The sequence below is a fragment of the Hemibagrus wyckioides genome, linkage group LG13, assembly GCF_019097595.1.
Source record: "Hemibagrus wyckioides isolate EC202008001 linkage group LG13, SWU_Hwy_1.0, whole genome shotgun sequence".
Lineage (NCBI taxonomy): Eukaryota > Metazoa > Chordata > Actinopteri > Siluriformes > Bagridae > Hemibagrus > Hemibagrus wyckioides.
In genome coordinates this window covers 19,500,852-19,527,922 of record NC_080722.1, presented here as the reverse complement: position 1 = coordinate 19,527,922, position 27,071 = coordinate 19,500,852, and the positions used below count along the sequence as shown (strand labels likewise).

At 43.3% G+C, this 27,071-nt stretch overlaps 1 protein-coding gene across 4 annotated transcripts; it reads right to left on the bottom strand.

Moving 5' to 3' along the window:
• Positions 1-1,361: 1,361 nt before the first annotated feature.
• plekha1b (pleckstrin homology domain containing, family A (phosphoinositide binding specific) member 1b) lies at positions 1,362-26,806 on the bottom strand. 4 transcript variants are annotated; one of them, XM_058406380.1, is made up of 13 exons: positions 26,649-26,806; positions 17,710-17,870; positions 16,604-16,660; positions 16,227-16,272; positions 14,476-14,573; positions 11,264-11,392; positions 10,703-10,840; positions 10,362-10,430; positions 9,491-9,555; positions 9,299-9,362; positions 9,033-9,122; positions 7,294-7,364; positions 1,362-3,668 (listed from the first exon to the last, which is right to left on the bottom strand). In XM_058406380.1, the coding sequence occupies exons 2-13, from the start codon at positions 17,848-17,850 to the stop codon at positions 3,455-3,457; spliced, it is 1,182 nt and encodes a 393-aa protein (XP_058262363.1). In that variant the 5' UTR covers positions 17,851-17,870; positions 26,649-26,806; the 3' UTR covers positions 1,362-3,454. The 4 variants fall into 4 exon arrangements, with proteins under 4 accessions (XP_058262363.1, XP_058262364.1, XP_058262362.1 ...); XM_058406381.1 differs by having other exon boundaries at positions 7,324-7,364; XM_058406382.1 differs by having other exon boundaries at positions 3,540-3,668; positions 7,220-7,364.
• Between the last annotated feature and the right edge of the window lie 265 nt (positions 26,807-27,071).

Sequence of the window (27,071 nt, the reverse complement as noted above, 5' to 3'; positions counted from 1 at the left end):
CATTGGGCAAAAGGCAGGGGTACACCCTGGACAGGTCGACAGGGCCACACATATAGACAGACAACCACACACACACTCACAATCACTCCTATGGACAATTTAGAATTACCAATCAACCTAATGTACATGTTTTTGGACTGTGGGAGGAAATCAGAGTAAACCCACAAAGGCATAGGGGGGAACATGCAAACTCCACACAGAAAGGCCCCTGCCTGTTCAAACCCGGGATTCGGACCCAGGAACATGAGTTCATGAATTCCCCACAGTTCTGAATTGACGATTCTTTAGATGATATCCAGTATGAGGTATAATTATCTCTGCATTTAACTTGAATTGATTGAAATACTTGATTATTCCCTCTAACCTACTCAGCCCACCGCTGATAGATTCTTTACTCATTCAAGGTCTTTCATTCAATTTTGCTCCAAAATGAATCTGAAATGATAGAAAACGAGCAGAGAGTGACCCGAACATTAAGAGTTAGCACAGATATACAGCAAAACACCGTCATGGCCAAGGCAACAGTGACCTGTAGTGAGGATGAATGGTTATCAGAAGGTGCTGAGAATAGGTTTCCTTTTGTGTTGCTAGAAGGAATCGTTGGAGGAGTTCAGCATGACGGAGAGCTGAAGGCTGGTCACAGCACTGCAGGACATGTCCAGCCCCACATTCCCTCTCAGCTGTGTGCAACAGCAAATGAAGCCATTGTGGTCTCTTTCCCCAGAATCCACCCAGAGTGGCAGTGAAGTTCTAAGTTCAAAGTTTTCAGAAATAGACTTTTTGAAGTTTAACTACAGGCCAGAGTTCTGAAGGTGGCTCAGCATGAATAACATGAATAACACGCTTCCTGGTACACTGTGAGATCCTGGTGTCCTCGCTGCAGAACCAACAGTCCAGAGTTGGAGCTAGACCTCTAAGCCTGACCCCCAACGCACAAGATGCTGTGCAACATGGAACAACAGACATGCTTGTCCAGCTCTTGGTTCTACTCCGCCCAGGGCTCCTCCATAATGTGTGTGTGGGTGTAAATAGGATCAGTAACCAGCAGAGGGCAGCTCGTGCACATCACACACACACACTCTGACACTGAAATACCCACGAGGACTGGAGTCATACTTTAATCCCAAAGACACTAAACACAGGCACAGGAAACCAAAAGGGCGCAAGAGACCAAGCAAAACCACACAGACTTCAGAGTTTAAAATGATTCAAATTTACTGAAGCTGCTGTTAAGTTTCTTGTCCTGAGGATGAAATTCTAGCATTTGAGCTAGACTCTCTGAAACATGTTTAACCACTGGCAGTAGAAGCTTTATGAGTGGCGGGAACCTCAAGGCAGACAAAACACAAAACTTGCAGCACTTAAAATTGGTCAGTTTTAATCTTCAAACTCTTTCACATAATAAATAAATGCACACGATTTACAAATATGTCAGGTACACAAGTGGTGAAATCAGAATGAGCTTGTTGTCATAAGGAAAGGTACGCAGGCACTTCAGATGGCTTGTGCAACGCGGTTTACGAGTGAACGAGTTGACACATGACCCTGACGTAGAGCGATAGAAGCGCCGTCCCAGGAGTCACGTTTCCACCGTACAACATCGGGTAACAAATTTTTTTTTTTTTTTTTTTACAAGAATAATCCTCACAGGACAATGAAAGTAAGTCAGAACGGTTGGTATTGGGCAAGTCAGAGAGGTTATTAAAAAAAACAACAACAACAACAACAACAACAACAACAGCGAATACGGCATCAAAACAATGACTAACGTTAGTGTGCTGTTAGTGTGGTTTCATTCACAATATGCTAAGCAGTATATGACAGCTTGCGTTCATCATTAGCATATTTTCAGGGTAAGTAGTCCATCATTTCGGAACGTCAAGAGCACCGTGTTCAGCATGATGTCATTGTCAAACATAAGGAAAAAAGGCTTCTTACAGTTGGCTCTCCAACATTCCAGACCTTCTGACCCCCTGACCTTTAACCACCAGGATAACTGGATTGTTTGGGGATCAGCAGGTGCTTCCCCTCTGCCCCAAAACAAATATTAGTTAACATTAGACATGTATAAAATTAAGTCAAACATTTCACATTAACGAACTTTACATCGTTCAAGCGGGAAAATCGAGTCACGGTGAGAGACGGGCCGAAACGTTATTACTCGAGGTGGGATAAGGGATGGGGGGGGCGGAGCTACCAAGAGGTCTGTTACTATCGGAGCGTTCAAAACACGTCAATCATTCCATATTTAGCTCATGTTTTCAGTTAAAGAAATAAAAAGAAGCCTGGTGTATATTCGAGTGATGAATCCTAGTAGCGTATTCCGACGTTAAAATGTGCTGCTCTGAAAATCGGAAGGTCTGAGATTCCTTTCAGAAGTATCTCTCACCAGCACTGTGATTCTTTACAGTGAAGAAACAACGACGTTTCCCAGCACCCTTAAAACAAGTGTAGGAGTGTGTTACCAAGGTAACCACGTGGCTGTGTGTGTGTGTGTGTACTGGACGCAGATGTGTATCCGACAGACCTGATGTTTTCTGGTCAACCTGACAACAAATATGTGTTTACCTTTTGACTTTCTGACAAAGTTCTGCTCTAAAATAAACTCTATAGTTACGGTCAGTGTGTGTGTGTGTGTGTATATATATATATACATATATATATATAGATCTTCAAATATAATAACGATTATGTCTTCTCCAAAATAATTCTATCTTATAGGTAGTGGTATTATCTTGTTTAAGCTTTGGTTTGCCCAAAAAATGAAAAGCCCACACAGAACTTTCTAAAAAATTAATTAAAAAAACAAAACAAAACACACAACACGAATAAAATAACTGAAGCAAAGCAGAAAATAGTGCTCCATTCAGTTCAGCAGAAAGAACTTCGATACACTGATTTAGGAACGATAAAACATCGCGACAAACCAAACTGTACCCCATGGAAAAGAAGGTGAAGAGGAGAGAGAGAGAGAAAAAAAAGATAAATCTGGGTAGTAAATCTGATACAGTCCAGTCCTGAAACGGATTCATTTGGACTGGATAAGGAGTTTGTGCTTAAAAGGAAAACCAAGAAGTTCCCAACTCTCATTTCAATCACTAGCAGACTGGTGGTTAGCCACAACCTTCAAGTGGAGGCTCATGGAAAGGAGAACTAATCCAAGAATCCCGTAATCCACTGTGATGTGCTAGGTCCTCTCTCTGGTCTATAGCACTTCTCGATTGCTTTGTTTTGTACTGCACGTCCGAACCAGTGGTCATTTCAGCAATACTGGTCAGTCTGTGCTGTGTCTCGTGTCAGTGTGGGTGTGTGTCTGTGTTTATTTTCGTTACTGTTTGGACCACCACAGGTCTTTACACCTGTGTAATATGCAGATCGTCAGAGTCAATAACAGCAGGAGGGCAAATCTCTGCACTGTTCCTCCGCTCCCAGGGCGAGACCGGGTCGCTGCTGCTTACTTGAAAAACAGCCGGGGAGACTCCTGAAGTGACAGTCGGGTGCGTGGGTTGCCCCGCAGGAGGCCGCTGAGATCCGGCTCGTCCCACGCCATGCTGATGGCCCGTGGGGAATTGGCATTCTGGGAAGTGGAGTTCGGTGGAGATGGGTGAGCGAGGGACTGGGGGGCCTTGTTCACTGCAGTAAAAGATGGAGGGGGATTCCCGGCGCTCCTGTAGGTGGGTGACAGCAGAAAGAGAATAAATTCACACACACACAAAAAAATAATTCAATCAGTGAGAAAACACATGGTACCATTTCTACAGTGGGCTCAGGCATGGTAGTAGAGGCTAGCATCAGTGGAAACAGCAGCAGAAGCTTTGGGAGTGGCAGCCTCAATGGTAGTGGCAGCAGAAGCTTAAGGTGAAGCTTTAAGAGTGGCAGCTTCAGAGCTAGTTCAAGCTTTAGGGGTGGCAGCTACAGTGGTAGTAGCAGTAGAAGCTTAGTGAGTGGCAGCTTCAGTGGTAGAAGCAGTAGAATTGTTGAGAGCGGCAACTACAGTGCTAGTGGCAGTAGAAGCTTAGGGAGTGGCAGTTTCACTGGAAGTGGTAGAGTGTAGCCTGAGAAGAGGATAGTCCAGTGGTAGTTAAAGCTTGGGGAGTGGTAGATTTAGTAGCCCTTGAAAATTTAGGAATGGAAGATTCAGAAGCAGTGCTAGCTGAAGGTTTGGTAGTGGCAGTTTCTGTGATTGTGGAAGCTTTGAGAATGGCAGCTTCAGCAGCATTGGAAGCTTTAACTACTGCAACAGAGATGTGAAGCAAAACTTAGAATAATAAGCACCAAGTTTGGTAGCAGCATGAAAAACAGTGAGCTGCAGCCCTAAAACTACCAGCCTGGAATTTTACTCTAAGAAAGATTACCACCAGAAATCACAGGTAAAAGATGAGACATTTAGCTAAAATCAGCCTTTCAGACATGTAGTGGGAGTGAGCAATGAGGGTATAGCACACATGCAGCTAAAGGAAAAAGAGGGTTTTTAAGGGTTATGGTGGACGTGAAAGGATTAGCATGGCTGGAACTGGATGAAGAACATTCTGAATCATATGTAAATATGTTGTGAAATCTAAAATCACATTCATTATGCAGTGTGAGCAGAAACGCTTGCTTGGGATGAATAATGAAAAGCTGAGGATCACATGGAGAGAGATGAAGATGATAATTCGACACTCGGGCGCTCATTTGCTTGGCAGAATGCTGCTTGACATTGATGCTCATCTAACATGCAGATTTCCATGGAACAATTCATTTTTATACACTCCTAAAAACTTGACATAACAGAAACGGCGGCATGATTCAGGTTAAGATAGTGAGAGCTCACACCTGAATCTACCAGGCAGACTCTCACGTCTGCAGAAATCTGAGTTCTGGGGAATCAGCATGATCGAATTAAAATGTCTGGTTGTGGTATTAGACATGTCTGTGCACATCCTGGCTACAGGCAGAGAAGGATCACTAACACACACCTAGAAGTGCGTGGAAATCACTACACTCGTACCATAGGGTGCATACCAAGGTGACTAAGTGAGCACACATTGTTTACATTTGTCAAATGTGTGTTATTTCTATTAAAACAGACCCCACTTAAAAGATAAGTCCAATTCACAATTACACAATACACAAAAAACAAATATACACCAATCAGCCATAACATTAAAACGTAAAGGTCCACTTTAAGTGTTGCCAAAACAGCTCTGAGGTGTCGAGGCCTGGACTCCACAAGACCTCTGAAGGTGTGCTGTGGTGTCTAACACCAAGATGTTAGCAGCAGATCCTTTAAGTTCTGTAAGCTGTGAGGTGGAGCCTCCATGGATCAGACTTGTTGGTCCAGCACATCCCACAGACGCTCGATCGTCTCCCAGCAAACTGGGAGGCCAAGTCAACACCTGGAAACCTCTGTCATGTTCCTGAAACCATTCCTGAACAATGTCTGCACTAGAGGAGTCCTCTGCCATTAGGGAACACCACTGCCATGAAGAGGTGTACTCGGTCTGTAACAGTGTTGAGGTGCGTGGTACACGTCAGAGTAACATCCACATGAATCCAGGATCCAAGGTTTCATGACCCAGAGCACCACAGTCTGCCTGTGCTCACCTTCTTGTCCTTCCTTGGAGCACTTTTGACCCCTGCATATCAGGAACACCCCACAAGACTGTTGCTGTTGTGGAGATGCTCTGATCCAGTCGTCCAGACATCACAATCGGGTCCTTGTCAAAGTCCGTCAGATTCTTACACTTGCCCGTTTTCCTTTGAGACCTGACTGTTCACCTTTTACCCCATTCCTTGACAGATGCCACTGCATGGAGATAATCAATAATACTTACTTCACCAGTCAGTGGCTTTAATGTTACAGCTGATTAGTGTATATGTGTAAAACTACTAGTAAGCTTTAAACAATAGTCAAAGTTGTATAATGCGTGTTATAAGTAGTGCATATAATATAATAAATAGATAATAATGTTATAAGTAGTGTATATAACACAAGGAAACTCAGTGATGCTGCGTGATACATGCAGCATCTTCTCTCACTCATCCTTAGTCATTGCCTGGTCAGGGTCACGCTGGTTTAAATTAGGCTACTAGTTTATTTAAAGTTTTGGAAAATATAATAAAATAACTTTAGAAAATATACACAGGCAGTTACCAACAAAAAACGATGAATACACTATTCAGACTAAAATTTCTTTGCTATTAGTGTTATAATGTGTTAAAACACACCACTTAGAACACATTATGATCATTCATAGTGCATAATATCTAGCTAGAATGTGTAATGCACTAAAAGTAATAAAGACCTCTTCGTATGTACTGGACAGCTGCGGATGTTGAGTTACGAAGTCCAGTAAAACCTGTGTCTGTGTACATTGCGTTCATGTGTTTTTCGTTTTAAATTGAAAATGGGGAGAACAAGGAAGAACAGCGTTGTATTTGGAGGCCAAGTACCAAACGTGTCCTCTGAGGCTGTGTTACTCTCTCTTGCCTTCAAATGTGGTACATCAAGCTTGGGAGTAAGTGCTTGGATTCCTTAATGATGGCTTGGAGCTATATATATATATATATATATATATATATATATATATATATATATATATATATATATATATATATATATATATATATATATATAAAGGAAATTAGTTTATCCCCCCCCCCCAAAAAAATATATATTTCATATAATAAACGACAACAATAATAATAATAATATATTAAAAATATATATATAATAATTATATTTTTACTTGATTAACTACCCAAAATGTAATATTCCTTAATCAAAAGATGAAAAACTAAATCAAAAGATAAACATTTACGACTTATTACTAAGCCCCGAACGTCTCTTCTACAAAAAATTCTAAACAAAAAAAACACATGAATGCAGTGTAAACAAACTGTTTCTTCCAAAATCCAAATCCACCTTCAACCTCTTGGGAGTGAATGATTTTTTTTCTCGCAACAGGAGCTGTGCTGAAGAAATGTGGGTGAAGAAATGAGATCGATGGGTTGATGGATAGATGGATGAATGAGAGTGGCAGTATAAAAGAGCGCCATGCTGGCGGCGCGGCACGGGACGTGGCGTTGTGGATCAGAAGTCGTTCAGGCATGACATGAGAGCTGATTTTAGTCGGTTTGTTTGCTTTCGATGTATTCTGTGGGTTAAAAAAGCAGGGAAGCGGAAAACAAAACGAATCAATTCTAATAAATCTATGGAAAGATACTACTGCGTTACACTCTGAGCTGGGATGCAAACAAACAGAGGAAGGGAAGGCCAGGGGGAAGATGGGCTGCGATCTCAACACATACGTGCTGCGTTCGCCACTGCGGGACGTATACCTCTGAATACAAGGGTTTGAGAACCTTCTGGCCTGACGCATCTGCAACAACATAGCGCACAGCTTGATTAGGAGAAAAGGGAGAACGAGTGAGAGAGAGAGAGAGAGAGAGAGAGAGAGAGAGATTGTGAGAGGGAGACAGAGGGAAAAGGGGGGAGAGAGAGATTGGGAGAAGGAAAAAGAGGAAAAAAACAGAGAGAGAGAGCAAAAGAGAGAGAGGGAGAGAGAGAGATTGGGAGAAGGAAAAAGAGGGAAAATTAGAGAGAGAGAGAGAGAGAGAGAGAGAGTGGGAAAAGCAGAGAAAGGGAGAAGGAGAGAGACACAGAGGAAGAGATATTGGGAGAGAGGGAGAGAGAGAGAGAGAGAGAGAGAGAGAGAAAGAGAGAGAGAGAGAGAGAGAGAGAGAGAGAGAGAGAGAGAGAGAGAGAGAAAGGGGGGAGAGATAGATTGGGAGAGGAAGACAGAAGGAAAAGGAGAGAGGGGGGGAGAGAGAGAGAGAGAGAGAGAGATGGCTACAGCATCAATTATTCAAATATAAGGTTGTTGTTTTTAAAAGTTTAATTGGTTTATTCCAAGGATGCATCAAGTATGTTTTTTTTGCTACTCATCAGTATAGAAGTGAGAAACTGACTCGATAATCAAAAATGGAAAAATCTTTAAAAAGCGGTAGATAAAATGGTTGATTGTAAATGATGCTCGTTAGCTAGCCTGAGAAACTGGAGCTTAGCGTTTCCCCTCTTCATCTATTCAGCGTCTGCTGCTAGCAATCAGCTGCTGAGGTTTACCTACAAGATGTCTGGGTCTTAGTCAGACTCTGTATTTCCTTTCATTAATCACAAAATAGATACACTAGGATAATGCCACACGGTATCATGCGGTGTCTGAGCGTCTTTAGGAGTAAATGTGTGTGGGTTTGGACTGATACCGGAATCATCTACATATTCATATATTCATCTATAAACTCTCTATAGAATTTATAATGTCTTTATAAAGTCTGCTCAATGTTCATGACACCACATTGTGTATTTCCCACCAATCAACATTCGAAACATAGATCACACTGTGGAAGAGAGAAATACGGACATTACACACACACACACACACACACACACACACACACGAGATGCCCTTTAATGTTTAGCTCCGGCTGCTTGTGAACTACTCCATCACTGTTTTGTTGCTGTATGTGAGACACTTCAGTAACTGGTTCATTAAACAGTTCAGGTCTCTGTGCTTAAGCACATTCATTTGTGTGTCTTGACAGGGTACCACTGTACAGGTCTCTGAGAATGATTACTGTTACTATAGCAACCATAACGAATCAAAACGAGTGCATTAATATAATCCCTGCACTACTGTCAGAGCTGCTGTTCTAGAGAATTAAGCAACACCTTCTGACCAATCAGAACGCAGCAGCGTGATGTATATTTGACTTTAGTGACTGATTTATACTTGCTGTGAATCATAGACAGCAACATCTGTATATCTGCCTGCTGTTTTGTGCTCCTACCTAAAATGAGCCGATCCTCAGCTACGACTGAAAGATTTTATTTATTTGCAAATAAGACGAGCTAACCTGTTAACCTGAGGTGACTTTTATCCGTCGAGTTCGGATCATGATGTTATAAATCTCTAGCTGCTGTGTGACGCTCAAAGATGCTGTGAGTTTATAAGTGAGCGGACTTAGGCTGCAGTGCTGTAGGTACGTACTGAAGCAGCAGAGCGGCCGGGGCCTCGCTGGGCTACGATCGCTCCGGAGATAGCCTTGATCCAGTTGTGCATCTCCTCTGGACTGTCCGTCTGAGGAAGGGGAAGAAATACGGAAGATAGAGGGAGAGAGGGGGGGAAGAGAAAGCGAGAGAGAGAAATAGAAACAGAGTGAAAGCGAAACGGCATCATGTTAAGCTGAATTTCGTTGTTTAAAAAAAGGTTTAGATGGTGATTGTGCATTGAGAACTCAAAACAAACGTCCTCACCTGAATATAGAACGTTCGTGAGGTAGTGACGAGCTCAAAGAGGTTATCCCTCATCAGCAAATCACTGATGAGAGAGAGAAAGAGAGAGAGAGAGAGAGAGAGAGAGCTTACATCATCCCAAAACAAATACTTTTATACACACACACACACAAACACAGGGACACATGCATGTGCACACGCACACACACTGACCTTTGCTTACACTCCTGGACTTTAGTAACCTCCTTCAGGGGAATAACCCGGAGTGGCTCTCTCTCCTAAAAAAAAACAAAAAAAAAAACACAAAACAAAAAGGAACAAAAAGGAAACAGGAAGTTATATAAGGAAAGGTTTAATATCTCAAATCCTTATAGCCTTGAATCCTAGTGCTTCCACAATGAGCCTTTATTCCCTTAGCTAGAGCCATGTCTCAAACACAATCAGTGAATCGGTGAATGGTGGGATCTGAAGCACACAGGTGTGTGTCATGTTCATCGTAAATCATGTCCAGGCAGATGAATTTGCCCCAGGTGGACTCCAGTCAACTTATAAGGATGTCTCATGATAATCACAGCAAACAGAATGGACCTGAGCTCAATCTTGACTGGGTTTAATCAAGGCTCGGAATACTGAAACTTATCCAAAATCCAAAACCAATAATAAGTGTGTGCAAATTAACAGCAAAAAGCTCACTTTAAAACATGTTTATAACATTTATTAAATGTGAAGAAACTGAAAGATTTGGAATACCACTATATACGGTGTGTGTGTGTGTGTTTTACAGGCCGCTGTTTACAGGCCAGAGCTTGTGTTGAGCTCATAATCAGACATGGACACACACACACACACACACATACAACAGGAGGAATGGAATTCACAACACATACTCTAACATGCTGGAACAGCAGGCTGACTAACCCCTGCCACCCCCCACCACACACACACACACACACACACACGCGGGTGGCAGCATGCAGACAGCTTCAGATTAGCTCCAGTAATACAGTAACAAGTGTTAGTCCAGATCTGGGGAGGGAGTGAGAGAGAGAGAGAGAGAGAGAGAGAGAGATAAAAGCTCTTTCACCAGATCTGATTTAAAATAGCTGATGGTGTTGTCGTCCAGCATGAAGTATCGTCTTTTCCAGTTTTTCATCTGTAGAAATACAGAGAAGAAGAAACTCATGACTTCATTAACCTGAGTGCTAAACTCACAGATACTCATCAGTACTCAGACAAAACTAAGAATTTGTTCAGTAGTCATGTGAGAGTTATGCATGTGAGGGCAGAGTCTGGCTAAAACAGCTGTGTGTCTCAGTTACACTCTATTCTGATCTTCAGCTTAAGACATGAGAAACACAAACACTGATGTAGGTTTTAGGGTTAAGCCTTGGCCCATGGTGAACAGAGGAGGCTATTCTGACTCACCACTGCTCCCTGTTTAACACAGAAGCCAGCCTTCACCACCGACTGATCCTGGTTGGCTCGGCTCAGGTAGTAGGGCACCTGGCCATGAGGCTTCCTCAGTGCCCCTTTCTCTGCCCCGTTTTGCCCTTCACCCTTCTCCTACAGAAAAAACAAACCACATACAAAATTAAATTTTATCTGGAGATTCTTCAACACATACCTTGGAGCATTTCATCTCAGTTTTTAGGAAGTGCCTTTGAGACATGGAAAGTGGAACGAAACTATAAACATGTATAAACAATAAGCATTTAAATATTCATGTTCCATCCAAGCAGAATAACAGATCTGTCCGTACACATGCTATCTGCTTCAGCATTCAGCACACACAGTCGCAATCGCAGTCGCAGCCTCGGACATGTCCCAAGGGCATTTTAGGGCCATTATTCAAATACAGTGGCTGCTTTGTGGAAAAAGAATAAACTTTAACTCTTCACTGGTTCTTTATATGACGTCAGTCACACTTCTGCTGTAGGAAGGGCGTGGAGTTAATTCGATCTGATCTCATTCATGGTGATGTCTGACCTGTGTGGTGGTGATGATGGGAACTCCTCCGATGATCTCGGTCTTATAGGAGACCTGCTTCATGGCACCCAGGACCTCCACGCACGCCTCCGCTTGGTTCTGCCCGCTCGGATCTCCTGACTTTGGGACCTGAAAACAACCCCACAGGCTTAGAGTCCACAAGAAGCAAAAGACCTAGCACATGACTAACCAGCTCTAACATATAACTACTGTAGCCCTTCTTTGATGCTGACCAGCAGGTGGTGTGTTTAAATCTCCAAAACTGTCTGAATGTGAACCATTACCTGATCAATGGTACAATGACAATGGCATCAACCTGAAGGGCTGCTAGTTTTACTTTCATAAAGATTTCAGCTGTCAACATTAACGTTTCTAACAACAAGAAGACGCCCTCCGGAAAAGCAGCAGAGAATTATAGACCTGTGAGCGGCTCTTTTACTAACTGTGTTTATGGGCCTGCATTCCTCCGGAGCCTGAGGGACAGAGTGGAAGTTTACAAGAGCCTCTGTGTGTGTGTGTGTGTGCATGTAGCTGTATTTGTATGTGTGCGTGTGCGCATGTAGCCATATTTGTGCGTGTGTGTGTGTGTAGGCTTTTCTTTCCTCTGACTAAATTCAGAAGAATGGTTACAGTGTGAAAGCACAGACAATGAGAAAGAGAGAGAGAGAGAAAAAAAACGGAGTCAGTGACTCAAAAGAGGAAATGAAGAGCAATGAGAAATCAGAGCAGGAAAAACGTCTGCGTTGTTTTCTTTTCGTATAGAAGGCAATGGGCTTTTTCCTGCCTGTGGTGAACAACTGTACATACACACACACACACAAACATGTATACATACATATATATACACACGTGTGGGTGGGTGTGTGTGTGTGTGTGTGTGGAGGGTGTGGAGACACACATCTGTTGCCCAGACCGGCTTGGGAGGGGGGGAAGCTAGAGGGCAACTAGAGAAATTCCCACTCTCAGTTCTGGAAGTTTCTGACCACTGAAGACGAATACAGCAAAATGTCTTCTTATCATACGTTAGGATCAGATTTAAAAACGCCCCCTGACGAAATATTTCTCTTATACCTCTTGTATTGTTTGCCATCAGTTAATGAATGACTCATATTGATCTTCCTTCACCGGTTGTCACAGTAATAAGTAGAACATTAGTGTATTTCTTTATATATATTTATATATATATACTGTATATATAAATATTATATATATATAAATATATATAAAGAAATACACTAATGTTCTACTATATATATATATATATATAAAAAAAACACAAACCAAAAATAAAGATAAAATCCCCTAACTGTCTTTCTTCTGTAGAAATATCAGAAACAATCTTTTAGGTGAAGTCTTGTATAGTAAACGGTCAGAATTTATCACGTTGCAGTTTCCCTGTTGTGGTTGCAGAACACACACACACACACACACACAAGTTCAAGCTGTGTATCATCTTACTAATTTCCATAAAGAATCAATAAAGAGAGGCCGGTAAAGGAAGGGCTGTTTATAGCTGCTATAATATGAAAGTGAGAAGAGGAACTAACTTATGTCTTGTTCTTTAATAAACAGACAATGGTTCTTGTTGCCAAATTGCAAGGAAAAATGCCAAATTGCCAAATTGCAAGGAAAAATAAATCAGTTTGCATCAGGCTTCATGACACTGTGGCTGATTATTTTCCTGTAACAGCGCCGCAAACGTACTGTCCGCATACAGAGAGAGAGAGAGACGTCTAACGGGACAGAACGCTGCTAGAACAGGGGAGAGAACAGGAGGTTCGAGGCGCTGATCGATATCACACACAGCTGCACAGAGGATCGATGATAAGCTTTTACGGGGATGTAATGAAACCATCGCTCACATTAACCCACTTCTACTGCACTCTGAAACTCGCCTAACGCTCCTGACATCACCCGCTACCCCTTAGCCTTACTTTTACCCCTGACTCTTACCCTCAGCCTCACTCTTACTCCACTGTGCCACTTTTACTCTCTTATCAATGATGTAGTTTATTTAACTATTTAATTAACATGCATTTATTCATTGTCTGGTGAATTTAGTTAGTCCTCACTGTCTCATTCATATATGTATGATTTCTATATTTATTTTATTTCTTTATAATAATTTCAAAATTATATTTTCAAGAATGTATTTATTATTTACACTTTTTAAAAAATTCATTACAACCTTAAGATATTTAATTATTATTAATTATTATTATGATTATTTAAAAAAAAATGCATTGCAATCGTAATATCTTTAATTATTATTAAGATTATTTTTTTAAATGCATTACAACCTTTTGTTTTTTAATTATTATTACTATATAATATATGTCTAGAATGTATTTTCATCATTTCTCTTAAAAATAAAAATTGTTGTTTATTTATTGATTATTAGAATTTTCTTTTGTGTTTGTTTTATAGCAGCTATGAGAAAATGCAATAAATACTAAATACATTCAACCATTAATGTAGAATTATTTTATTCATAAAAAGTTAATATTTTAGGTTTTCTAAAAATAAATATGGAATTAAATATGATATATTATTGGTGTATGAACCAACTGACCTTTTTATTAAGAATTCTTTAAATGGTATTTTATTAAGTAAGGAATAAAACACTGTGTGTCACGCTGGTGGAGGAAAATAATCAACGCCAGAGTGGTGTTATGAACTGGAGATACTGTCACCATCCTGAAGATGAATATTTTCCTTTTCGTTCCTTTTATAACACAGCCACTGACAGCTTTTTAATTACTTAACAACATATGACTTAGGTTATAGTAGCAAAAAACAGTTGAAATTGTAAAACGATAAATAAATAAAAGTGGAGAAATCTACAGCAGCTGAAGCCTCAAATCAAGGCATGAAGAAGGTAATGCTGTTTCCTGGATCACATGACTTACCTTCATGCATGACTGCTTCTTTATTATTTGATGCAACTCACTCACTGATTTGAATCATCATTCACTAAGAATTCACTCACGCAAACAATTCACAAACTGATCCAATTCAATCACGCAAACTGACTCGATTCGCTCGCTGATATGATTCACTCACTGATACGTTTCGCTCACCGATACACTCGGTACACTACACAACCAGTACAAACCAGTAACCCTTATGATTCACTCATTAGTACAAATCCCTTGCTGATACAGATCACGTGACGATACGAATCGCTCACTGAGCTGAAGCAGATCACTCACCGTGATTTTGGTGGCGTTGTTGAGCACGGTGACCCATTCCACCAGGTCCTGCTTGTCATTGGCCTGCAGGTAGAACTTCCTCATTCCGGCGTTGATAACTGGAGGGGAAAAAGAGAGAAAGAATGTGTGTGACGGAAAAAGAACTAGTTATTAGATTCTAAAAGTGTAATCAGAGCAGGTTGGGGTAATTAGAGTTACACAACCGTGCTTCTTCTATGACGTTAATCAGATTCACAGTCTTCACACACACACACACACACACACACACACAGCTTACAGAACAGGACAAAAATGTACATGCACAAACACCACCATATGAGAGAAGTCCTGGGCTTTGTGAAGCTTTAATTCAGCCTGGGACGAGCAGATACGTGTTCAGGGTCGCTGACTGTTTTCTGAGTGTGAGCGTTTCGAGCCAACATCCTACTCGCTCTGAATCCCACCACTGGCCGCATTACACACACTGTCCGAGACATCCCCGGCCGAAACGTCTGCCGCAGAATTTTACGACGCGACCTCGTTAATAAACTCGTTCATTTTGGTTAGTCTTTTCGAATGCATTTAACTTATATTATATTACAATACCTTGAGTGAATTTCCTGGAAACACCAAAAGAGATTTTATGTGCCCAGTGGGCAGCTAACAAATTTACCACTGGTCCATTCCTGCCCGCTATAATCTGCCACTTTATTCTATTAATAAATGAAGACGTATCCTGCACTAAACACTTGGGTAATTTGAAACAGGAAGCTGTTTGGCTGAGAATCAATTTCAACCGTGAGTCACCTCAGCCTACATGAATGGCTGTGCGTGTTCTCTCTCTCTCTCTCTCTCTCTCTCACACACACACACACACACCCACACCCACACTCTCTTCAAGAACTGGGTCACACCATTGACATGACCACAGGCAGGAATGGTACATTCCGTTGAACCGCCATTACTTGCGTTTGATCTTTTGATATCTTCCATCTGAACGCAATCAAAACAATATGATATTTTAAATAAAATATTTCAGAGGAATTTCAGATCTGAACTTCAGCATCCTGTGTGGAAGTCACAAGCTCCAGGGAAAAGGTCAGCGTGAGGTCAGGTAACTGCTTCCTGCCATTGAGAGCAGGACATTCCCGCCGGAGAACTTGCGGCAAGCCACAGGGAAGAGACGATACAGAGACGATAACCTCAGGACTGTCCCTGTGCACACCGAGGTCAGGGGGCTGCTTAAAAATCCACCACAGACTAGGCTTTTTATTTCACTTTACAAAACGATATCTAAACATGTTCTCACCGCGTCTGTGTTTCTTCTGCTTTAAACTCTGAACTGACCCTTGGTATGAACCTCGTGTGTGTGTTGTCCTCTGCCAGGCTGGTGAACCATCCACCTCACTTAATAAATGACTACCAAATAAATAATTTCATAGGATAAAGGAGAGAGAGAGAGAGAGAGAGAGAGAGAGAGAGAGAAAGCGACATATATATATATATATATATATATATAATTTGAATTTGACAGAAAGAGAGACAGACATGCTCACACACACACACATACACACACACACACAAAAGAGCGGGAAATGGGAGTTGGAAATAGCATGTGAGAGTGAGTCAGGCTGTAGGGGTCTGAGAGAAAGTGTGTGTGTGTGTGTGTGTGAGAGAGAGAAAGACAGAAAGACAGAGAGAGAAAGAGAGAGACAGAGAAAGAGAGAGACAGAGAGAGAGAGAGAGAGAGAGAGAGAGAAATACTGTCTTACCGAAGCAGAACTCTGCCTTGGGTCGAAGCTTGGTTGCATCGCTAACCTGAAAAATAAATAAGAAAATTGTTAGAGATATAATAAGAAAATATTGTTAGAGAGGTGAGATGATGAGAGGAGAGGAGAGAAAAGAAGAGAAGAGAAGAGAGGTAAGGAGAGGTGAGAAGAAGAGAGGTAAGGAGAGGTGAGAAGAAGAGAGGTAAGGAGAGGTGAGAAGAAGAGAGGTAAGGAGAGGTGAGAAGAAGAAAATAGAAGAGAAGAGAAGAAAAATCCACTAGAAGAGAAGAGAAGAGAAGAGAAGAGAAGAGAAGAGAAGAGAAGAGAAGAGAAGAGAAGAGAAGAGAAGAGAAGAGAAGAGAAGAGAAGAGGATGTTCACCTTAGAGATGTACGTAAGCTTCATAGAGCCAACACACTGAGTTCCTTCTGGAAGGTTCTGTGGAGAGACAGAATAAATTGCTTAGGATTATTGTGAAGTGTGGAGTGTGTGCTGTTCCCACCCCTGGTCAGAACAGTCGCATTCATATAAACCTGCGCTACTGTCAGAGCTGCTGTTAGAGGGAATTAATCAACACCTTCTGACCAATCAGAGCGCAGCAGTGTGGAGTAACACTAACGCACTCAGCACAGGCGCTAATGGGGCAGGGGTTCAGCCTAATGGTTGACAATCAATAAATGACAGAATTATGTACAGAGGGAACTCAAAATCTCCATAACGAGAAAAAAGAAAACGCTGTGATGTGGAAATGAAGAGAATGTGGGCGTGATGAGTTACAGACCGCCGCTTTAATGTGCGTTACTGTCTGATAATTAACACAGTACACTTTCCCACTTCCTCTGTTAAAACATACACACACACACACACAAACTTTTCTAGCAGAAAACATGAACACCAGCAGTCTGAACTAATCCTTTCTTCCTTTAATACTTTGGTACTTCCACTCATCCTTCCTTTACTTCCCTTGTTACTTCCATCCCTATGTACTTCCTTTCTTCCCTTATTCCTTCCTTCCTGATGCATTTCCTAATTTCCATTCTTCTACTTTGCTCTTTTTTTATCCTTCCCTTTTTTTAAAAAAAAAAAAAAGAAATCCAGGAAACAAACGTGGATACGTAGTGACTGGTCTACAGACGGGATGACTCCGCCCCCGCTCTGTAGAGGAAGTGCACTAAAAGGTGGACTTCCTGTTGTTTGGACCACAGACCCGCTGGACTCTGATCTAATACAATATCATCAGTACAGCTTTTCCACATGCTCCGAAAAGTTCTCCTGGTCTTTCCTACTCACTGACCAGTGTGTGTGTGTGCTGTGTGATGTGATGTGATGCTCTCGGAGGAGCTCAGAGACGTTCTGCAGAAAACAGCGGGTCTGGGTGAAGCTGCTAAAGGTGGAACTGACAGAGGATAGTGACGGTTCTAAAACTGGGACAGAGCTGTGTGTGTGTGGGTGGGTGACACTGACCAGCCGTGTGTGTGTGTGTATACCTGTGGGTTGTCCATGTACCACACCAGACTACCCTCCAGTGTGTCCAGGATGAAGTAGCGGCGCAGGAACTTGCCGCTGTTCTCATTTTCCTCGATGTCCAGGAAGCCACAGATACGGTTCTGCCGATCCACGTAAGGCATAGCTGGGTCTGAGCATCACACTGACCACACACACATATACACACACAATTAAGAACAAGGAACGTACAGATAATTCGTGACATTTCAGCATCAGCAAGTTCTCTCTCTCTCTCTCTCTCTCTCTCTCTCTCTCTATGAGTCTCTGTGTCTGGAGAACACAACAGCCTCCTCACATCAGGAACACACACTGCTTTTACACTCACTCTCCATTACAATACCAGGAACCAGAACCACAGATGTGGGAGCAGAGCTACCCTCCCATTTATACAGTACACACACGCACACACACCCACCCTCCACAACGCTCCATTCACAATTCATGTCCTGCCATTTTCGGGTTAGAAGAACACTAAACCTTTGCCATCTCCTTCTAATGAGAAGTCTGTTATACAGAAATCAACTTGCTGGACCTCTTACAAGCCAACTATATACTTCTTCTTATCATCATCATATAAGCTCAATTTATGTCCAAATATTCAACTTGAGTCTTTATGATTTCCTCCTCAGCTTGAGTGATGCCATGATTTTCTCATCTCTGCACGATGTTACACCAACACCAGGACAGGTGACATTTACTCTCATCATATCATGTTGTATTACATCGTAATATATTCTAGATCATATGACCGGAGGTTCAAACCTTCACACATTTTCCGACTGAGCTCTGCAGACTAACACTGGAGCAGGTCATCACTCTAAAAGATTCAAGATTTTATTATAATATGTACAATAAACAGTGTGTTACACCAGAGAGAAGAAGGAGAAAGATCAGCATGTGGTGACTGTCTCTGCCAGTAAGCAGCTCCTGACTACACACACTCTCAAACCTGACATGGAGGAAATGATCAATTTACTGTCTGAGGATGTAACCGGCGCTTGGTGATAAATAATCAGATGTGATTAAACAAGTTCAATTGCAAGTAGGGGGAAAAAACATCATCGGGCAGAATTACTAGTTGAAAAACAACAGCATCAAAGTGAGTTAAGAGTCTTAAAATACTGGGTGTATGTATACTTTATTATACATTTATATATATACACATATACATACCTATATATACACTATATTGCCAAAAGTTTTAGGACACCCAACTTTGTGGGAACAGTTTGGTGATGACCCCTTCCTGTTCAAAACATGACTGCACACCAGTGCACAAAGCAAGGTCCATAAACACATGGATGAGTGAGTTTGGTGTGGAGGAACTTGACTGACCTGCACAGAGTCCTGACCTCAACCTACAAGCCATTCCAAACAGCTATAACAGTTTTAACTTCTGGGAAGGCTTTTCACAAGGTTTAGGAAGAGGTTTATGAGAATGTTTGACCATTTCTCTAGAAGCGCATTTGTGAGGTCAGGCACTGATGTTGGACGAGAAGGTCTGGCTCTCAGTCTCCGCTCTAATTCATCCCAAAGGTGTTCTATCAGGTTGACATCAGGACTCTGTGCAGGCCGGTCAAGTTCCTCCACACCAAACTCAATCATCCATGTCTTTATGGACCTTGCTTTGTGCACTGGTGTGCAGTCATGTTGGAACAGGAAGGGGTCATCACCAAACTGTTCCCACAAAGATGGGTTCATGGAATTGTCCAAAATGTCTTGGTATGATGAAGCATCAAGAGTTCCTTTCACTGGAACTAAGGGGCCAAGCCCAACCCCTGAATTCAATGATTTGGAGGGGCGTCCCAAAACTTTTGGCAATATAGTGTATATGGTAGAGTGGGCTTTATATATACATTGTATAGTCTCTGGATAAACTCGCCTGAACCCTGTGTAGATTTTTAACTTTTTAAGTCCATGGTAAAGTTCACTCTGTGTGTGTGTGTGTGTGCGCAGAAGGAAGTGAGAGTGTAGCGTGGGTTTAGCAGTCGAGCACAGGTGGACTGAGTTTACAGTATGTGTGTGTGTGTGTGTGTGAAAGAGAGAAAGACACAGACACGGGTGTGACGAGTTCACGCTCTCGCTCTGCTCACACAACTCAATCAGGGCTGGAAAGTACCGAACTGTGAGTTCTCTCGTTACAGTACTCGAGTGGGACTTATTTCACTATCACACTTGACTTCACTCTGTCTTAATATTAAATATCCAGCTTTATGAATAATAATAATAATAATAATAATAATAATAATAATCATGATAACACATTTAACCACTGAAGACTGTCGACCAATTAAACGACAGCATTTTAACCAGTTCTATTTTGAGAGCCAATCAAATGAAAGCCTGCTGAAATTCGACCCTTCATGTTTGAAATATTTAGCAGCTAAATGCTACAGATTACAGGATAATACACTTAGATACCTAACTATGCAGCTAGCGAGCTGCAGGACCTAGCAAGCAGCAGCATGGAGATCTAGCCAGCTAAAATGTTTCTCTCCTTCCTGTTGATGAGAGAGGTGATGTTAAGTTCAGCGTAGCTCTCTGTGTTAACAGCAGTGTTGTTGATTTGCTGTGTGAGTCACAGACGTATAGACGCATGTCTGTACTCCTTCCACCGCACGTCTTATCTCCACACCATCAGCCCATCAACGCTCCATGCTCACATCTCATTCACGTCACCTGCATTCGTTCACTTTCCTTAAAAGGTGAAAGATGGGTGAAGAAGCGTTCTGTGGACTGCAGATGATACAAGCAGATGTGAGAGAGGAGCAAAGAGGAGAAGTGAGAAGAAGAGAGGAGAAGAGAAGAGCAGTGAGGAGAGGAGCAGTGAGGAGAAGAGAGGAACAGTGTGAAGAGAAGCAGTGAGGAGAAGAGCAGAGCAATGAAGAAAAGAGAGGAGCAGTGAGGAGAGGAGAGGAGCAGTGAGGAAAGAGAGGAACATTGAGGAGCAGAGAGGAAAGGAGAGGAACATTGAGGAGCAGAGAGGAGCAGTTAGGAGAGGAGAGGAGCAGTGAGGAGAAGAGAGGAGCAGTTTGGAGAGGAGATGAGCAGTGAGGAGAAGAGAGGAGCAGTGAGGAGAAGAGAGGAGAAGAGAGGAGGAGTGAGGAGAGGAGCAATGAAGAAAAGAGAGGAGCAGTGAGGAGAGGAGAGGAGCAGTGAGGAAAGGAGAGGAACATTGAGGAGCAGAGAGGAAAGGAGAGGAACATTGAGGAGCAGAGAGGAGCAGTGAGGAGAAGTGAGGAGAAGAGAGGAGCAGTTAGGAGAGGAGAGGAGCAGTGAGGAGAAGAGAGGAGCAGTTTGGAGAGGAACAGTGGGGAGAGGAGAGGAGCAATGAAGAAAAGAGAGGAGCAGTGAGGAGAGGAGAGGAGCAGTGAGGAAAGAGAGGAACATTGAGGAGCAGAGAGGAAAGGAGAGGAACATTGAGGAGCAGAGAGGAGCAGTTAGGAGAGGAGAGGAGCAGTGAGGAGAAGAGAGGAGCAGTTTGGAGAGGAGATGAGCAGTGAGGAGAAGAGAGGAGCAGTGAGGAGAAGAGAGGAGCAGTGAGGAGAAGAGAGGAGCAGTGAGGAAAAGAGAGGAGGAGTGAGGAAAGGAGCAGTGGGGAGAGGAGAGGAGCAATGAGGAGAGGAGCAGTGAGGAGAGGAGAGGAGCAGTGAGGAGAGAAGAGGAGCAGTGAGGAGAAGAGAGGAGCAGTGAGGAGAAGAGAGGAGAAGAGAGGAGGAGTGAGGAGAGGAGCAGTGGGGAGAGGAGAGGAGCAATGAGGAGAGGAGCAGTGAGGAGAGGAGCAGTGAGGAGAGAAGAGGAGCAGTGAGGAGAAGAGAGGAGAGGAGAGAAGCAGTGAGGAGAAGAGAGGAGCAGTGAGGAGAAGAGAGGAGAGGAGAGAAGCAGTGAGAAGCAGTGAGGAGAAGAGAGGAGCAGTGAGGAGAAGAGAGGAGAGGAGAGAAGCAGTGAGAAGCAGTGAGGAGAAGAGAGGAGCAGTGAGGAGAAGAGAGGAGAGGAGCAGTGAAGAAAAGAGAGGAGAGGAGCAGTGAGGAGAAGAGAGGAGAGGAGCGGTGAGGAGAAGAGAGGAGCGGTGAGGAGAAGAGAGGAGCGGTGAGGAGAAGAGAGGAGCGGTGAGGAGCACAAGTGTTTTATTTTCCTTACATTAACAGCAATGCACTCCAATTTATTTATTCATCAGTCACTAACTATTATTCTGCACTGATTCATGACTGAAAGCCTCACAGTCAGCATGAGGAGTCACTACAATTAACACCTCTCACACAAAAACACACATTTCAGTCAAATTCACAGCACCACACTGGTCAGATCTCACAGCTAATTGGTCAGAGGGTGGTGTTAAGTTCTCACACCTGATTGGTCAAAGTGTGTTAAGTTCTCACACCTGATTGATCAGAGGGTGTTGTTTAGTTCTCGCACCTGATTGGTCAGGGGGTGTTGTTTAGTTCTCGCACCTGATTGGTCAGGGGGTGTTGTTTAGTTCTCGCACCTGATTGGTCAGGGGGTGTTGTTTAGTTCTCGCACCTGATTGATCAGAGGGTGTTGTTTAGTTCTCACACCTGATTGGTCAGGGGGTGTTGTTTAGTTCTCGCACCTGATTGATCAGAGGGTGTTGTTTAGTTCTCGCACCTGATTGGTCAGGGGGTGTTGTTTAGTTCTCGCACCTGATTGATCAGAGGGTGTTGTTTAGTTCTCACACCTGATTGATCAGGGGGTGTTGTTTAGTTCTCGCACCTGATTGGTCAGGGGGTGTTGTTTAGTTCTCACACCTGATTGGTCAGGGGGTGTTGTTTAGTTCTCACACCTGATTGGTCAGGGGGTGTTGTTTAGTTCTCACACCTGATTGGTCAGGGCGCTCTCTCTATGAACAGCTCTGGCAGTGTGGTGTAGTGAGGCAGGAGAACAGGAAGAAGAGAGCGCTGATGAAGCTGTGAGGAAGAAACAGTGAACTTCACCTAAACACATTATCATGGCTGAAATCTGAGACTTTATCTCGCTAAACACATTTCTCAGATCTTAATGTCCATCACACACGCGGACGTTCAGCTGCATGACCGGGAAATCGCCTCACGCCCCGGCGGCCTGACCCACCACATCTGGAAGTATTACACGACTTCCTGCTGTAGGCTGATTAACGGCGAGTAAAGGAAAGTTACATCCTGAGTGATGTGTGTATTAATGATTATAATTAACGTACTGGTGTTAATTACAGTTTCAGTTTCCCCCATGTTACTCACAACACCGTGCTGAAGGTCATGCTCCTGATAAACTGATGCAGCGGTGCTTTAGTCTTTCCAGCTCTCTCACCTCCACATCTGTATACTCTGTTCAAACCCATCAACTTCCAAGCCCTCATCTGTTACACTAACCCCACCTTCATCACTCCATCTGTTACACTAACCCCACCTTCATCACTCCATCTGTTACACTAACCCCACCTTCATCACTCCATCTGTTACACTAACCCCACCTTCATCACTCCATCTGTTACACTAACCCCACCTTCATCACTCCATCTGTTACACTAACCCCACCTTCATCACTCCATCTGTTACACTAACCCCACCTTCATCACTCCATCTGTTACACTAACCCCACCTTCATCACTCCATCTGTTACACTAACCCCACCTTCATCACTCCATCTGTTACACTAACACCACCTTCATCACTCCATCTGTTACACTAACCCCACCTTCATCACTCCATCTGTTACACTAACCCCACCTTCATCACTCCATCTGTTACACTAACACCACCTTCATCACTCCATCTGTTACACTAACACCACCATCACTCCATCTGTTACACTAACACCACCATCACTCCATCTGTTACACTAACCCCACCTTCATCACTCCATCTGTTACACTAACCCCACCTTCATCACTCCATCTGTTACACTAACCCCACCTTCATCACTCCATCTGTTACACTAACCCCACCTTCATCACTCCATCTGGTACACTAACACCACCTTCATCACTCCACCTGTTACACTAACACCACCCTCATCACTCCATCTGTTACACTAACGCCACCATCACTCCATCTGTTACACTAACCCCACCTTCATCACTCCATCTGTTACACTAACGCCACCTTCATCACTCCATCTGTTACACTAACACCACCTTCATCACTCCATCTGTTACACTAACCCCACCTTCATCACTCCATCTGTTACACTGACACCACCTTCATCACTCCATCTGTTACACTGACACCACCTTCATCACTCCATCTGTTACACTGACACCACCTTCATCACTCCATCTGTTACACTAACCCCACCTTCATCACTCCATCTGTTACACTAACCCCACCTTCGTCACTCCATCTGTTACACTAACACCACCTTCATCACTCCACCTGTTACACTAACACCAGCTTCATCACTCCATCTGGTACACTAACACCACCTTCATCACTCCATCTGTTACACTAACCCCACCTTCATCACTCCATCTGTTACACTAACACCGGCTTCATCACTCCATCTGTTACACTAACCCCACCTTCATCACTCCATCTGTTACACTAACCCCACCTTCATCACTCCATCTGGTACACTAACACCACCTTCATCACTCCACCTGTTACACTAACACCACCCTCATCACTCCATCTGTTACACTAACGCCACCTTCATCACTCCATCTGTTACACTAACGCCACCTTCATCACTCCATCTGTTACACTAACGCCACCTTCATCACTCCATCTGTTACACTAACGCCGGCTTCATCACTCCATCTGTTACACTAACGCCGGCTTCATCACTCCATCTGTTACACTAACACCGGCTTCATCACTCCATCTGTTACACTAACACCGGCTTCATCACTCCATCTGTTACACTAACACCAGCTTCATCACTCCACCTGTTACACTAACACCAGCTTCATCACTCCATCTGTTACACTAACACCGGCTTCATCACTCCATCTGTTACACTAACACCGGCTTCATCACTCCATCTGTTACACTAACACCACCCTCATCACTCCATCTGTTACACTAACACCACCTTCATCACTCCACCTGTTACACTAACACCAGCTTCATCACTCCATCTGTTACACTAACGCCACCTTCATCACTCCATCTGTTACACTAACACCACCTTCATCACTCCACCTGTTACACTAACACCAGCTTCATCACTCCATCTGTTACACTAACCCCACCTTCATCACTCCACCTGTTACACTAACACCAGCTTCATCACTCCATCTGTTACACTAACACCAGCTTCATCACTCCATCTGTTACACTAACACCACCTTCATCACTCCATCTGTTACACTAACACCAGCTTCATCACTCCATCTGTTACACTAACCCCACCTTCATCACTCCACCTTCATCACTCCATCTGTTACACTAACACCACCTTCATCACTCCATCTGTTACACTAACACCACCTTCATCACTCCATCTGTTACACTAACCCCACCTTCATCACTCCATCTGTTACACTAACCCCACCTTCATCACTCCATCTATTACACTAACACCACCTTCATCACTCCATCTGTTACACTAACCCCACCTTCATCACTCCATCTGTTACACTAACACCAGCTTCATCACTCCATCTGTTACACTAACACCACCTTCATCACTCCATCTGTTACACTAACACCACCTTCATCACTCCATCTGTTACACTAACCCCACCTTCATCACTCCATCTGTTACACTAACACCGGCTTCATCACTCCATCTGTTACACTAACACCGGCTTCATCACTCCATCTGTTACACTAACACCGGCTTCATCACTCCATCTGTTACACTAACACCACCTTCATCACTCCATCTGTTACACTAACACCACCTTCATCACTCCATCTGTTACACTAACCCCACCTTCATCACTCCATCTGTTACACTAACCCCACCTTCATCACTCCATCTATTACACTAACACCACCTTCATCACTCCATCTGTTACACTAACCCCACCTTCATCACTCCATCTATTACACTAACACCACCTTCATCACTCCATCTGTTACACTAACCCCACCTTCATCACTCCATCTGTTACACTAACACCGGCTTCATCACTCCATCTGTTACACTAACCCCACCTTCATCACTCCATCTGTTACACTAACCCCACCTTCATCACTCCATCTGTTACACTAACACCGGCTTCATCACTCCATCTGTTACACTAACCCCACCTTCATCACTCCACCTTCATCACTCCATCTGTTACACTAACACCACCCTCATGTCCTTGTAACTCCGTGTCACACAGCCGCACTGCATTCTGGGATTTCTGTATAAGGACTAACATCCAAGACTCGAGCATTTCTCCCGGTTAAACTCCAATGCCACTGCGCTGACCCTACCCACACACACACACACACACACACACACATGACGTCATCGCGGGGCACAGTCGCTGACATGTCTCGTGAATAACGCGGACACAGCATCACGAAGGAAATGAGGCGCATCTTCACAACATACAGCAGGACCATTTCAGTGTTTTAAAGCCTGAGAGAGTGTGAAGTTTCTCTTAAATCTAATGAACACACAGCAGTGCTAGGGAACAAGCTCACACAGCTTAGCGCTAATATTATTTACCTGTATACACACACACACACACACACACACACACACACCTGCATCAGACTCCCCGCCTGCCTTCACTAAACTAGATTAAACCGGCTGTGGTTAACAGATAAAGCGCGTTTTTGTCTTTTTAAACCAGGTTTTAGGGAAAAGTATCAAGCCGGGCACACCCAGGAGCCGAAAAAAATGTGCGCGAGCTTAGCGTTAGCTCTCATATGATAGAGAAGATTAGAGTCTCTGGATAAACTAACCTAACCCAAACTAAACTCAGCGAATAGCACAGCGTGACTCAGCAACAGGGACAAGCACAAAGTCGCCAGAGAGGACTTACTGAGTTTATAAATCCTGGGAAAAGCCACTCCACGTCCTCGCCTTGGTGGATTTCTCTCAGACTTTCAGCCCATCTCCAACACAAACTTCCGACTGCGCGAGCGCTCTGTTACCTACAGGCTACCTCACACACACAGACAGCAGGGCGGAGGGCAGGGGCGTGGCCACGCACCCGGAAGTGCTGCCGCAATGGGAAATGTAGTCCTTTCGTCCTGAACATAACTTCCCTTGTTGCACACACAAAATTCTTTCTTTCTTTCTTTCTTTCCCTCTCTCCCTCCCTCCCTCTTTCTTTCTTTCTTTCTTTCTTTCTTTCTTTCTTTCTTTCTTTCTTTCTTTCTTTCTTTCTTTTCTTTCTTTCTTTCTTTCTTTCTTTCTTTCCTTCTTTTAAGCAAACCTCATATCTGACACGACGAGAATTATG

What these genes read in the sequence shown, in the direction of transcription:
- plekha1b (XM_058406379.1), bottom strand. Translation starts at nt 17,850, where the DNA reads ATGCCTTACGTGGATCGGCAGAACCGTATCTGTGGCTTCCTGGACATC. An exon ending in GGTACATGGACAACCCACAG is followed by an intron (nt 16,661 to 17,709) that starts GTATACACACAC and finishes GTCTCTCCACAG; the next exon opens with AACCTTCCAGAAGGAACTCA. An exon ending in ACAACGCCACCAAAATCACG is followed by an intron (nt 11,393 to 14,475) that starts GTGAGTGATCTG and finishes GGTTGTTTTCAG; the next exon opens with GTCCCAAAGTCAGGAGATCC.